Source organism: Pleurodeles waltl, chromosome 3_1, assembly GCF_031143425.1.
Source record: "Pleurodeles waltl isolate 20211129_DDA chromosome 3_1, aPleWal1.hap1.20221129, whole genome shotgun sequence".
NCBI lineage: Eukaryota > Metazoa > Chordata > Amphibia > Caudata > Salamandridae > Pleurodeles > Pleurodeles waltl.
This window is the reverse complement of record NC_090440.1, coordinates 1,971,565,088-1,971,581,030: the sequence shown is the minus strand read 5'-3', so window position 1 is coordinate 1,971,581,030 and position 15,943 is coordinate 1,971,565,088. Positions and strand designations below refer to the sequence as shown.

The 15,943-nt window shown below is 45.4% G+C and overlaps 1 protein-coding gene across 1 annotated transcript in view; it reads right to left on the bottom strand.

Moving 5' to 3' along the window:
- ULK2 (unc-51 like autophagy activating kinase 2) overlaps positions 1–15,943 on the bottom strand; it is a 360,264-nt gene that overhangs the window by 116,488 nt on the left and 227,833 nt on the right. The window contains exon 18 of the mRNA XM_069226356.1: positions 4,383–4,669. Coding sequence (XP_069082457.1) covers positions 4,383–4,669 — 287 coding nt within the window. The remainder of the gene's footprint in view (positions 1–4,382; positions 4,670–15,943) is intronic.

Below are 15,943 nucleotides of genomic sequence, written 5' to 3'. Positions count from 1 at the left end.
AGGGCTGTCTCTTGTATTGTAATGTTGCCAGAGATCTGGCTGTCTCATTGTCTGCTTTAATGGATTGTAACGCATCATCCACATGCTTGCCAAACAAGAGCTCGCCATCATACGGCATGTCCAGGATCTTTAATTGTACTTCCGGCCTAAAAGAAGTAGCTTTCAGCCACCCCTGGCGCCTGAGTACGGCCGCTCCGGCCAACTGGCGAAAACCTGTAGACGAGACGTCTATGGCGCAGTCTATGATTTCAGCCGAAATCTTTTCACCCTCCTGTAGAATCTTGCGCGCTTCTACTCGATCATTCTCAGGTAACATGTCTATAAACTGCGACATATCAGACCACATCTGGCGGTCGTACCTTCCCAGGATTGCTAGGGAATTTGCTGCTCTAACTGTAGTGGCCGCCATCGTTGAGAACTTTTTCCCAATCAAATCCAATCGACGTCCTTCCTTGTCTGGGGGGGCAGTCAGAGATGCCGATGGATTCCTGGACCTTCTCTGAGCTGCCTGCGATATGACCGAGTCTGGTTTAGGGTGACTAACCAGACATGCTGGAGAATTGTCCAGTGCTTTATATTTCTTTTCAAGCCTCGGTAAAACTGCAGGAATGGAGGATGGAGTCTGCATGACCTTAAGGCCCTCCTCCCAAATGAAGTCAACAATGGGTATAGCCCTCACAGACTTCCTAGTATCTTCTTTGAAGTCATAAAGAAAACAGCCTGACTGCTTTGATGTTATTGGCAGTTGGAATCTTTTCGCAGCTCTTTCCATCACACTATGGAAGCCACCAATATCCTGCGGTGGAGAGTCCACTGGCGGTGGCGTAGATGTAGATGGTGTCTGAATTTGATATTCATCCCATTCTGGAATGAGTGAGTCAGTGTCCTGAATTTCACCTTCTTCCTGCTTGTCCTCAGATGAAGGTGGAGCAATATCTTGTCCAGATGAAGGGGCTGTGGTAGGATCAGGAAATTCAGATGGTCTAGCAGGGGTGGACACTGGTGTCTGCGGAGGTTGCACCGGGGTAGACGAGCCAGGTGGAGGAAATCTTGAATAATAATCCTGCATCATCTGTTGTAGATTGGCTATCAACGAGATAGGCATCTGAACTGTCTGCTCCTGTTGCTCTTGAAGTTGCAGGTGACTCTGATTCTGCTGGTCCGAATAAGGCTGGACATCTTCTTCTTCATCTTCCTCCTGACACTTAATGCGTAGTTCAGATGGACTACGTGCCACCGGAAAGAAACCATCATCAGAATAAACATCATCGTCATCCTCCTCGTCAGCAAAGAGATGTTGCTGAGGTACTGGTGTGACCTTACTGGGTGATGTATGCGATGGAAGTAAGAGAGAAGACTTGCTCTTTATTGGTAGAATTCTCTGTGGCAGGTAAGGAGATGCTCCAAAATGTTTGGGTATCGGATCAGGATATTGAGCAGTCGACGGAGCGCTTGTCGATGGTGTTCTCGTCGACGGTGTAGGCGTCGACGGAGCCGTCGTCAGTGGAGCCGTTATCGGTGCCGTGAGCGTCGACGAAGTTGCCGTTGGCGGTGCCAATGTCGACAAGGTTTCCGTCGACGGGGCTGCCGCTGACGGAGTTGTCGTCGACGGGTGTGTCGCCGTCGCTCTTTTCGTCGGTGAGATCGACGAAGATCTTCTGAATTTACTCGTCGATGAGTGCGTCGACGGTAAAGATTTTATCTTCTTACCCGTCGACGGCTTCTTTGTAATCTTCAAGGTGTGAGCCGACGATGGACCATATTTCAAGCTCACCGACGTTATCGTTGTAGATGACAGTGGAGATGAGGTAACGATCATTGGCGACAATGGAGCCGTAAACGTGGCCGTCGCTGTTGTCGTCGATGAAGGAAGGCCTACCGTCGACGATGCGCTCGTCGACGGTGTGGATCTTCTGGACGCCGACGGTGGTAGGGAACTTGAAGGTTTTTTTAGCTTCTTTGATGAGGAAGCAGGTGTGGATGGCTCTGAGCGAACCTTACCACACATTTCCTTGGATGTTGAAGCTTGTTCCTCCGGCCTGTCCTTAAATGCATGCAGCTTCTTAGCTGACTTACTGCTCTTGGGGGAGAAGCTCTCCACAGACCTCTTCCTTTTCTTTGAGGTCACTGATGTGTCGCTGTCCTCCTCCTCAGAAAGAGCTTCTCTGGCCTTTCTTTTCTGAAGCCAAAGTAGGAGCCTGGCTTCTCTGTCTCTCAGAGTCTTGTTGGGAAAGGTCCTGCAGATCTTACAGTCCTTGACCTTATGCTCTGGATGGAGACAGTAGATACATTCCTTGTGAGGGTCCTCACAATGAAGTCTTAATTTCCCACAGGTCCCACAAGGTCTAAATAAACCTTTTCTTGCGGTAGACATGATGGAATAATACTACAGTAAGAACAAAAGTGAAAAATTGAAGATTATCTCTTGAAGAGACAGAAAACTGAGCAGAGCTCAGGGAGACTCCCTTACACACGACGTGCAGTAGAAAATCTGAGAGACTGAGCCTCTGTGCTGAGGATTCTAAAGGGGTGGTCTCGCCTGATTGGCTGAAGTTTGGGCTTTTTCCAATGAGGCTGATAGTTGTACAATTGAATATGTTTTTTCCTATTGACTTCAATGAAAAAAAAAAAAAAGAAATTCTCTATTTATTGCTTTCTATGTACCGTGGGACTCCCACTTCGACGACGGGGAATGATTCAAGCATGTGAATCTATGAAAGATACCCAAATACTGGAGAACAAACTGATACAATAGGGAACGGAAAAAGTTGGTGAAAGCTTTGGCCCGGGCTAGAATCGCCTTCCCAGAGACAAATCAGTGTTCTTGACAACCCCAGGAAGAAACACAAACTGTTTGGAACATTGTGCATTTGGTGTACAACTGAGAGTGGTCCAACAGGAACCGCCTGAGCTATCTCCACCTTCAACATTAATAATACTGAAGAAGTAGAATATAATAACTGTTGCCATCTTTATATGTACAGTATTGTGTTATGTGTGACTAGTAAAGTACTTTTTCTCTATCAAAGACTAAGCACTGACAAGACATTGATTTATTAACTTAAACAGAATGATTTGTTGACTTCTGAGTCTCTCACCCCACACCACCTTCATGAGGAGGGCTTAGGCTGTTCCATGTTGCTACCCTGTGGGTCAAGTGATAAAGGGGTGTTCAGTTTTAGGCTCAGTACTAAGGAAAAGCCTCTCAACATCAGTGGTAAAAGACCCCGATTGTCACAATAGTGACCCAGCAAAACCTGAATATCCTGGGGCATCTGAAAAAGTTTTTACAACAGAACAAGGGCATTTCTAGAACACATGTTGACACCCAGTGGGTCTCTCGGTGCTACTGATAATGGATGATTGTTACCCAGCTCAGTGGTACATATTGTTTTTATCAACCGCTGAAGGATAAAGGGCTCAGAGGACCCACCAGGGCCTGAAACTGTGCCCGTGGGGTGAAACCTGATTTCACTTTCTTAAGTTACTCAACCGTAAGGTCGAGTGTTGATTGTATGATTTGTCAAACTCTGAAATAGATACAGACTCCTCTTTCTCCACCTTTAGAACCAGTTACAACACCTGAATGTACCAACTGCTCGTTTCACACGTTACACACTTTGTTTCACAAGGCATGGTCAAGAAAATATTGCTTTTGCTCAAAGGTGACCTACCATGATATCTGTGACAGTATGTATCATTCATTTGACTCCTTTAAAGCATGATTTGCATACGTTGCAATGGGCTTTGCACCTTATTATGTCTAGATCACCATTCTAAAGTTGCACATATTCTGCTAGAAACAGGGAGGTGATAACTCACGTCAGTGGGAACCAGCTGTCCCATCACTGGTCACTCTTGAGTTTTGAGTAATGTCTGCCCTGTACTTTTCAAAGCTTTTCCGCATCAACTCTGTACCCTCTCTGACACAGTCTTTTTTCTACGCAATCTACACTGTCCTCTGAGCAGAGTTTCTGTCTCAGACAATAAAGCACCAAATGTAATACAATACTTTTGTGTAACCACTGGCTTGAATCCTGTAATGCTGTAGATTCATTTGATGTACCTCTTCTATCAAGAGCGTTGGGTTAGGAATATTATAACATATGTATTTCAAACCTTTTATTTTGGTTTTGGGTACGAATGCGTTCAAATATGAATGTATGTGGTACTAGAAAGAAATGTGAACATATATAGACCTAAGGTGCTCTTACCACTGTAGCAACTTCTTCATATTACCTCCATAGTACACAAAGGCTTTGTGCCAGTTACATGCCAGCTGCACCACAGTTGAGTCATATATTTAGTCAGATCTTAAATTGTTACATACAAAGTGTTCCTGCACTTAGAAAATGTTTATAAAAAAAGAGGTTGAAGCAAACCTTGGTAGGAGATCCAATAATGGTTGGAAGGGGAGATTTGTAGAGCCAGTCTGAAGTCCGGGGTGATGTCCCCATATGCTTAGTTGGCGAGGCCCCAAGACTAACGGGTCTGGGGGGTGGCGGTGTGTGGCTGTATCCACACCCTGCATAGGAGGGGTACACTGGATCAGAATGCTGTTTCCTGAGCTTCTGCTTGTTCTGGTAGATATCTGTTAAAGTTGGAGCACTCTGGAGACGAGCACCGAGCAATAGAGACTGTGGTGAATGGGACTGAGGGGCCAGAGACCCTGGAGAGAAGACAAATGAGATATTTTCTATTTAATTAAAAAAAACAGTCAGGCCATCAACAAATGTCACATTCTAGAGAGGCGCGATACTGCTTGCATTAAACAACCTCAAAAGACACTGTGGATGCAGCGGCACTTTAGAGAAATGTGTGTATGTTACACAAAATAAAAACATTGTGACCACTGGAGAGCGCAAATATGTGCCACCACAAGACAAAGCGGTGCAGACAGAATCTCACAGTGTAATTGGTCCTCTCAGTTTAGTATCTGGCCAGATGGCATGAATGGATTAGGAATCCTCGCTCTGGGATCACGTGAACCGAGGAAAGTCATTGAAAAAATTATTCACAACGTGAGCCATGCCTGTAGGGGCTTAGGGAGCTGGCGGAAGTCCCACTGAACAGCTGGACTGTTCTTCGAGTGTAGAAGAACTAGTGCTCCCCACCTCTCCGATGAGCAAGCACTGAAAAGCAGGTCAGCAGTAGCAGCGTGATGCAAGGGATATCTAGGGAGAAGGTATTAAAGATGAATGGGACTGCCAGCTGCTGTGTGCAAACCAATTTATCTCTGTTCACGTGGAGAGCCTTTAAGCATGCAAGCTGAAGTTACAGAAGGTGTCCAATTATCCCTTGAAGAACTAGAAAGAAGTGTTTCTTCGTCTGTGCAGCAGTGCTGGGTTAGAACACCTCTGAGCGTTCTAAGCCTAAAATACTTAGACAAGGGGCAGAGAGCAAACTAAGGCCCGTATTTATGCTTTTTTAGCGTCGCATTTTCGTCGCTTTTTGACGCAAAACGGCGCAAACTTACAAAATACAATTGTATTTTACAAGTTTGCGCCACTTTTGCATCAAAAAATGACGCAAATGCGGCGCTAAAAAAGTATAAATATGGGCATAGATGTTAAGCGGAACATGTGGCGGGTGTTAAAGCACCTAACATAAATTGTTGGGAGCATCCCTATGTGATGAATTGACAAAATGGCCTTCGGTGTGCACAATGTGTTGCTAGAGGCTTGGGAAATGAAAAGGGATTTAAAAAGGTGTGTTATGTGCATTAAGAATTGAAAGATAATCAGAGGTAAGTGTTGGTGAAGTAGGGGCTCCATGTGCCACAAGAGGCATTGGATTGCACTGTGCTGCATTGGGTGTTTGCTTGGTATGCTGCAGAGAACATGCATTATTGCTTCAAAACATGCTATAAAACTATCATGTGAAAGGAATGGGTGGAAGGGATAGAAATTAGGTTACGCTGATGTTGTTAAAAAATGTGGATCTTCACTTTAGGCAAGAAAATAGATGAGATGGACTTGTTCTCAATTTTCTGCTTTCAAAGTATGCACTGTTAAGTCTGTATGAGATAGCCATTTAAAAATTTCATTTCACAATAGCATCAGTGTCACACCAGCTAGTGAGCAGCCTTTCAGACGCCAGCTGATAATACAAAACTCATTAAGAGCAATAACACAAATTATCATCTGAGTGCCTGCAAACACTTCATCATCAATGAAAGTGGAGAAAGAAGACAGATTCCAACATGCACATTCGCTGGTTGCTTTCAATAAGAGGATTGGCTTCTAGCTTTTCTGACTTATTCATCCATGTATCCATGCCTCTGCTAGTTTTGGACTATCTTTCATAGATTCACACACTTGAATCATTCCGGAAGAGGTGGGAGTCCAGCGGTATATTCTAAAGCAATGGAAATAATTACCTTAGCTTACAATGGCAAAATACATTGACTTTAATAGCCTAGCTACATCATTTATAAAGAATCAAACTTCAGCCAATTAGGCGACAGCACCCTTAGAACACTCCCAGCAGAGGCATCTTCCCTCAGATTTTTTACTGCATGTCATGTGAGTGGTAGGCTCCTTGAGCTCTGCTCAAAATTTAGTTATTCCAGATTACTTCAGCTGTGTTCCAATATGTCAGAAGTACTGAAAAAAGGGCTCTTTAGTCCTTGTGGGACTTGTGGTAAGAAGAGGCTGAATTCAGAAGACCCTCATAAAGAATGTATTTACTGTCTTCATCCAGCCCACAAGCTTAAAGACTAAAATATGCAGGACTTTCTCTACCAAGACTCTCAAAGATAGAGAGGGAAGGCTTTTGCTTTGGCTTCAAAAGCTTAAATCTAAAACTACAATTGTTTCTGAGAAGGAGGATAGTGAACGTTCTGTTGCCTCACAGCCAAAATCCCCAAAACAGAGAGGGGTCATGCAATGTCACCTCAAGGGCACAAAAAGGCCTTACAAAAGATGCCTCATGTGTTGTCTAAAGGCTCCTCTCATGAAGGAAAGAGTGGAAAAACTGAATCTATATCACAGCCTAGTACACCATCTATAGTATTGTCACTAAAACCTGTGAAGTCCTCCTCTGAGGCAGTTTTGGGGAAACATAAACTGACTGGAAAAACTTAATTGACAACAGCAAGGCCATCAAAACCATTGTCAACAACATAGAAGATCAAGAGGTCTACCATTAGCCTGTTGATGACCGCTGTGTAGTTGTTGACGAAGAAGAGTATGTCAATGATGACCTCCCTGTCAACTACAACAATGTTGACAACAATCGCTCCGTTGACCCACACCGTTGACGACCACCACACCGTCGAAGAGGCATATATCAACACCATCAATAATCACAGTGACAAAGACACCGTCACCAAAAACATGGTCGACGAGAGCATGAACAATACAAATAGATTAAAAAATATCTTTGTTTAAAACAAAGCCGCCCATGCTAATTTTGACTACATCATTGCCATAACCGTCAACATTATCTACAAGACTACAGTCTAATCCAGGGATGTTGCGTCAAGTACTTAACTCGCCTAGCAACGTGTCCCACTGCCACCTAGCCACCTGCTAGATGTTGAGGAGTGGATGATGATGAATAAGGTCCTTTTGGTACAACTCATCTGAGTTGCATGTAAAATACCAGTATGAGGTGGATGAGGTGGACTATTATACACCCGTTTACCAAGGCCAACAACACACTGAACAACCGCATCGATATATGGAACATTACCAACACTTCCCTTCTTCACTGGATGTGGTCCAGGTCCCAGCTGCTTTAGTCCAGGGTTTACAAAGCATGTTTCAGGACTATTACAACCTCTTTCTAACACCCGCAGGAGCGCAATCATCTATAGATACATCAGCTCCGCACCACTGTCACCACAACCTAACCTATGCCACCACCAACTACCCCAAGAATGACTCCACAGCCTCATATTGTCATGCCACCCTGGGATTACCCATCATCATCGTCATCATCTGAAGATGAGATTTGAGACACACAGGGGGTCATTCTGACCTTGGCGGTCTTTTCGCAAGACCGCCGAGTTACCGCCGCGGTGAAGACCGCCGACCGCGGCGGTATGCCGCTGTGCGCATTCTGACCGCTGGGAGCGTTCCGCCGGAAAACCGCCAGCAGCCACACTGGCGGTCGGCGGGAAAGTGGAGACTGGTCAACCTCCACCGCCACGCCAGCAGAACACCGCCCACAGAATTACGACCCACATTTCTGTGTGGCGGTCTTCTGTTGGCGGTCTTCTGTTGGCAGTCACCTCCCCATGGCTCCTGTCACCTCCCGGAGGACCAACGCACAAGGTAAGTTGATCGTCCGTGAGGGGAGGGGGTGGGGGGGTGTTGTGTGATGTGTGCGTGCATGGGGGTGTGCGTGTGAGTGTGTAGAGGGGGTGTGTGAGTGCGTGCATGCGGGCGGGGAGTGCTGCTGTGCCTATGGGCAATGTGTGTAGTTCGGCGGGTGCGCATGTCGGCATGTATGTGTGCAGGTATGTGTCCCCGTTGTGTATGTGTGTGTGTAGGGGGTGTGTATATGTGCATGTTGGGGGTGTGTGCATGTCGGGGTGCGTGTATGTGCATGTCGGGGTGGGGAGGGGGTTCGTACCACCTCTGGGGGGTGGCAGGGGGGTGGAGGGTGTGGGGGGAGGACTCGGGGGGGCAGTGGGGGGTGGGGGAGACCCCTATCAGTGCCAGGGAAGGGTTCGCATGGCGGTTCCCGAACGCCAGAAACCGCGGCGGTGAGCAGGGTCATGATACCGTTGGCGGTCTTGGGTCGACCGCCGGACCGGAGTGCGCAGACTCCAGCCCGTCGGTCATGACCGCCGTGGCTGTCGGAGTGGGGAAGTGGCGGTCGGTCGCGGCGGTGACCGCCGCGGTCAGAATGCCATTTTTAATACCGCCGGTCTGTTCGCGGTCCGACCGCCGCCTCTCCGCCGACCGCCAAGGTCAGAATGAGGGCCACAGTCCTTAACGAATGAATGATGCCTTCTCCTCCAGCACCACATCTGGTGGATTCTCTGCCTGAAGATATTGGTGTGTTTCACACACTAATGGAAAGAGCAGCAACTAACTGCCAACTCCCAATCGGGATTAAACAAAGTGATTGTTTTCTATACGACTTTAAAGAGCAGTCAGAAAAAAAGTAAGGGCATTCCATATGGCAAGTTACATCTGGGAGGAAGGTCTCAAAATAATGAAAACACCAGCTACTGTCAAGGCGGTTCTGCCATCAATTGTCAAAAAATATAAAGCAATCAAAGACTCACCTGTTTGTTTCTAAGAAAACATCCAAAGCCAGATTCGGTTATTTCCTGAGCTGCTAAATGCTGGTCCAAAAACAAGTCCACTCCATTCACCACTCCACCTGACAAAGAAGTCAGACGCCTCGATAATACTGGAAAAATATTCTCCACCAAGTAAGCTACGACTGTCCGAGCAGCAAATTCCCAGCAATTTTGGGCAGATATGATCGCAAGATGTGGTCGGAGAGCACCACATATCTGGATTTCTTGTCAGAGGACAAGAAAGTAAAAGCAAAAAAGATTCTGCAGGAGGGGAAGATCAGCGTCTGAAATTATAGACTGTGCAATGGATATTGCTTCTATAGGATTCAGACAGTTGGCAGGATCAGAGGTTCTCAGACGTCAGGGCTGGCTCAAGGCTACAGCCTTTCGACCTGATGTTCAGACAAAGATCTTAGATAAGCCTTATGATGGCAAGGCTCTTTTTGGTAAGCATATCAACGGTGCATTGCTAGCAATCAAATCAGATACTGAAATCGCTAGGTCCTTGGGGACTCTTCAGTTCTGAAAGACACCCTTCCGCTGAGCTCGTGGGTGAGGAGCAAACTCATTTTGAGGAGGATATCAGAGGAATCAGCCCTACCAATCCTTCCAGCAGCCCTTTCGACCTCTCTATCAGCAGAATCAACCCTATCGAACTCCAAATACCTACAAAGGAGAAAACAAACAGCTTCGTCCAGAAGCACTAGCAGAAAGCAGTGAGGAGGTCTTAGTGCCGGTTACAACATCCGCAGAGCACCATCATGTGGGAGCCAGACTTTCACACTACAAACCCAAATTGAAAAAGAGCACTACAGACAATTGGGTCCTGGATCTCATCACATATGGCCGTTCCCTGGAGTTCCACCTCATACTCCCCCAAAACAATACTTGCCTTCTATTGTCCACCTTCTTTGCAATGAAGTGTTGGCTAGCTTAGCCAAGGGTGCCATAGAAAAGGAATGGCGTCTACTCTCGTTTTTTCCTGGTCCTCAAGAAATGAGGAGAATGGTACCCCATTCTACAACCCAGGAAGCTCAAGAAGTACCTGAAAAAACTATCTTTTTGCATGAGTACCCTTCAGGAAATTCTCAACCTTCTCAATCATGGAGATTTCATGGCAAACCTCGATCTTCAAGATGCTTATTTCCATATCCCTATCCATCCCAGGCTCACAAATTCCTTCACAGTACCAGCACTCTCTACCAATTCAAAGAGAGCCTGTTTGTTCTCAGGTCTGCTCTGCAGATCTTCACAAAATGTTTCACCCCAGTGGCAGCCTATGTGTGGTAAAAGGGCCTGCAAGTTTTTCTGTATCTCCGCAACTACTGATAAAGGTGCCTTCTCTTCGCCAAGTGTCCATGGCTACAAAAATTTGCCTTCAGATGTTTCAAACCTTGGGGCTCACGGTAAACTATCAAAAGTCTCTCCTTTCTCCTTCAATAAAGATCAATTTTCTAAAAGTAACCTTAGACACACTGCAAGACAAAGCAGTCCTGTCCACAGACAAAGGAAACTCTTGGTACTGGCCTGCGATCTTTTAAAAAGACAACCCGCTTAAGTTTGCCTTCTCAAATCTTTCCTAGGCATGATGTCATCGGCCAGTCTCCTAATTCTAAATGCTCATCTAAAATGAAGTCTCTCCAGGAGGAACTGGATGCACAATGGCTCCAGGTGGAAGGCTGATTCAACATCATCTACATCACACCAGTGATGAAAAAGGCTTTCCTTTGGTGGATAAACCACAACAATCTATCACCAGGACAGAAGTTCTTTTCCCCAATTTCAGAGTATGTCATAACAGACATTTGTCTGGAAGGCTGGGGAGCCCATTTATAGAACCTTCAGGTACAAGGCAAATGGAGTCTACAGCAGTCAAAGAATCATATCAACTTTCTGGAACCCAGAGCGGTTTCGTTTGCTCTTTAAGCTTTTTTGAAAATACAGGTGTCGCTGGTGTAGATAAGAACAGACAACACAACCAGCATGCACTATCTCAACAAGCAAGAGGGTACAAGATCTCAAGCCCTTTTACAAGAAGCATTAAGCATCTGGAAATGGGCACTGGTTCATGAGGTAAACATAGGAGTGGAACATCTTCAGGGGACCAACAACTGTTTGGCAGATACCTTAAGCAGACCATATCAGACTTGTCATGAATGGGAGTTAAATCAATCCATTCTCAACACCATATTCCAACAATGGGGCAATACAAAACTAGATCTCCTTGCATCCCAGGACAACAAAACATGCTAGTTCTACACTAGCTAGGATCATCAAAAAGGGTCTTGGGGGAATGCATTTTTGATAAGACAGTTGGGGATCTATGCATATGCTTTTCCCCCCCCGATCCCTCTTATTCCCAGGCTTTCCGAGAAAACGAAGAGCGAACCTTGACGGCTAATACTTATTGCTCCATGATGGACAAGACAACACTGATTACAGAACTCCTACTGTTGTCGGAGGACAGTCACATCCAGCTGAAGCCCCAGATGGATCTGCTATCAATGAACCACCGCCAGGTCCTTCATCCAGACCCTACCTCTCTGCATTTATCAGCATGGATCCTGAACACAATAAACGTCAACACCTAGACATCCCGTAGAAGTGCAGAGATATTCTCTCAAGGGCCAAGGCCGGCGCTACAATTTAACATCATTTAAAATGAGGCATTTTTGCTTATGGTGTCAAAACTCAAAAGTGCATCCCATTTCATCGGCTCCTGATCAGATCGTGCCATACCTTATTTCTTTAACTATAGCAGGTCTGGTGTTAAACTCTTCCATTATAGTGCATCTGGCAGCAAATCCTAGATACAGGAGAACTGCAAGATTTACTTCTCTATGGGTGAATAGACTAATCAAGCAATTTCTTAACCCCTTTGCAGCCAAGGACGTAACGGTTACATCCTTGGCTGTGGTGCTGAGGCGCCAAGGATGTAACGGTTATGTCCTGGGACCGGCTCATGGGGAGTGCTAGCGCTCCCACCCATGAACTCCCACCTCAGCCCCCCCACTGCAGGGATGGAAGAGGAATCGCTTCCCCTTCCACCCCCACCTGCCCTCCGACCCTGTGGCATCTGATGACGTCAGTGCGCGATCGCCCGCTGACCTCATCAGAGGCCTGCGCCTCCGCGCTGTAAGCTGAAGATCGGGGAGGGGCCGAGAAAAGCATCAAAGGAAAGGCTTTTCCTTTCCTTTGATGTCTTTCTCAGCATTTCTGCAGCCCGATTGCGATGCGATCGGGCAGCAGAAATGCCCACTCGACACCAGGGAGTTTTTTTTTTTTTGTTTTGTTATTGACAAGAGTGGAGCCTCCCCAGGTGACTAAATTATTTTTTGGCCATTTTTGCCCCCCCCCCCCCTCACGGGGGGCAGAAGCCACTAGACACCAGGGATATATATATATATATATATATATATATATATATATATATTTATATATTTTCTTTTTTTTCTTCATTTTTTATGTGTGGGGCAAAGGTTGCTCCCCAGGGGTTAAAATTACTTTTAGGCCATTTCTGCCCTGCTTCGGGGCAGTCTACTAGATGCCAGAGAATTAAAAAAAAAAAAAAATAGTGGGGTGGTGGCTACCAACCAGTATGGGCCTGGTTATGCCCCTATCCCAACTGAAGGGGGTAAAGGTCTTTCAGCTCTCCCCCCGCACACTAAAACATCTTATCCCACGGCAAGCAAGAGGACCTTTGGTTATTTTGGGTTTTGGTTTTACATTTGGGCCATGAGAACTTGGCTAACTCTCAAAATCGTCACGCTTGGAAGGGTGAGGGCTGCACTTTTTGGACTTTGGGACGCTGCCATGTAGAAACATCCACAAGACCTAAACACATCTGAAAACCAAACATCTGGGTGATTCCAGGGTGGTGTGCTTCACATGCACCCCGCACCATTTTCTTACCCACAATGCCCTGCAAACCTCCTACTCTGCTGGAAATCACACATTTTCCCCACATTTTTGTAATGGAACCTTCCGGAATCTGCAGCAATCCACAAAATTCCAAACACCCAGCATTGTCTCAGCTATACCAATAAAAATTCTGCTGCACTTGTAAGTCTAAAAATGTTTTTTTTTCAAACTTTCCTTTTGGACCCACTTTGGTCCCCCCTCAATTTCAACATGTTTTTGGCTGTTCTCTGTCACAGGTACTAGGCCCACCTACACAAGTGAGGTATAATTTTTACGGGGAGACTGAGGGGAACGTTGGGTGGTAGGAAATTTGTCCAGGTGTGGTGATCCCACACAGAAATGTTGGAAAAATGTAATCTGTTAGCTAAATTTGAGGTTTGCTGAGGATTCTGGGTAAGAAAACATTGGGGGATCCACGCAAGTCACACCTCCCTGGACTCCCTCGGGTGTCTAGTTTTCAGAAATGTCTGGGTTTGGTAGGTTTCCCTAGACGGCTGCTGAGCTCAGGACCAAAAACGCAGGTGTCCCCCGCAAAAAACAGGTAGTTTTGTATTTGATAATTTTGATGTGTCCAGATAGCGTTTTGGGGCATTTGTGGTTCCTCTCAGATTCCAGAACTTTCTATCACCAAAATGTGAGGAAAAGGTGTTTTTTTGGCCACATTTTGAGGTTTGCAAAGGATTCTGAGTAATAGAAACTGGTGAGAGCCCCACAAGTCACCCCATCTTGGATTCCGCTAGGTGTCTAGTTTTCAAAAAATGCGCAGGTTTATAGGTTTCCCTAGGTGCCAACTGAGCTAGAGGCCAAAATCCACAGCTAGGCACTTTGCAAAAAACAGGTCTGTTTTCTTTGGGAGAATGTGATGTGTCCACGTTGTGTTTTGGGGCATTTCCATTCGCGGGCGCTAGGCCTACCCACAGAAGTGAGGTACCAATTTTATCGGGAGACTTTGGGAACGCTGGGTGGAAGGAATTTGTGGCTCCTCTCAGATTCCAGAACTTTCGGTCACCGAAATGTGGGGAAAAATTGTATTTTGACCAAAGTTTAGGTTTGCAAAGGATTCTGGGAAACAGAACATAGTGAGAGTGCCACAAGTCACCCCATCTTGGATTCCCTTAGGTGTCTAGTTTTAAAAAATTTGCAGGTTTGGTAGGTTTCCCTAGGTGCCGGATGAACTGGAGGCCAAAATCTACAGCTTAGGACTTTGCAAAAAACACGTCAGATTTCAATGTAAAACTTTGATGTGTTCATGTTGCATTTCCTGTCGCGGGCATTAGGCCTACCCTTGCAAGTGAGGTACCATTTTTATCAGGAGACTTGGGGGAACACAGAAAAGCAAAACAAGTGTTATTGCCCCTTGCCTTTCTCTACATTTTTTTCCTTCCAAATGTAAGACGGTGTGTAAAAAAAGACGTCTATTTGAGAAATGCCCTGTAATTCACATGCTAGTATGGTCACCCCGGAATTCAGAGATGTGCAAATAACCACTGCTTCTCAACACCTTATCTTGTGCCCATTTTGGAAACACAAAGGTTTTCTTGATACCTATTTTTCACTCTTTATATTTCAGCAAATGAATTGCTGTATACCCAGTATAGAATGAAAACCCAGTGCAAGGTGCAGCTCAATTATTGGCTCTGGGTACCTAGGGTTTTTCATGAACTTACAAGTCCTAAATATCCCCGCAACCAGAAGAGTCCAGCAGATGTTACGTATATATTGCTTTAAAAAATCCGACATCCAGGAAAAAGTTACAGAGTAAAACGTGGAGAAATATGGCTGTTTTTTTCACTTCAATTTCAATATTTTTTTATTTCAGCTGTTATTTTCTGTAGGAAACCCCTGTAGGATCTACACAAATTACCCCTTGCTGAATTGAGAAGGTTGTCTACTTTTCACAAATGTTTAGCTTTCTGTGATCCAGCATTAGTTTCACACCCATTTCTGTCACTAACTGGAAGGAGGCTGAAAGCACAAAAAATAGTAAAAATGGGATATGTCCCTCTAAAATGCCAAAGTTGTGTTGAAAAATTGGGTTTTCTGATTCAAGTCTGCCTGTTCCAGAAAGCTGGGAAGATGATGATTTTAGCACCGCAAACCCTTTGATGATGCCATTTTAAGGGAAAAAAACACAAGCCTTCTTCTACAGCCCTTTTTTCCCATTTTATTTGAAGAAAAATAAAAAAATAAAAATTCGCTGTACTTTGGCTGATTTCTTGCTCTCCTTCAGGGGAACCCACAAAGTCTGGGTACCTCTAGAATCCCTAGGATGTTGGGGAAAAAAAAGGACGCAAATTTGGCGTGGGTAGCTTATGTGGACAAAAAGCTATGAGGGCGTAAGCGCGAACTGCCCCAAACAGCCAAAAAAAGGCTTGGCAACTGAGGGGGAAAAGGCCTGGCAGCGAAGGGGTTGAGGGCTGTTCAGAGTATTTCCTCCAATAAAGTCACCTCCACCAACATGACAACTCAACATTGTGCTACCTCAACTTCTGAAAAGCCCCTTTGAGCCAATTTACAGGTTAGATCTCATGTTTTTACATGGAAAGTTGCTTTGCTTCTGGCATTTACTGTCACAAGAAGAGTGAGTAAGCTCCTGGCATTCACGATCCAAGAATCTTTTTGCAATTCAAAGACAATACGGTAATTCTTGGAACTAACTCACAAAGTTCATAAGTTCCAACAGACTTCCAACTCAATGAGCCTATTGTACTCGGAACTTTCTTCCCAAATCCATAGACACCTGCTACAAGAAACTTACATACT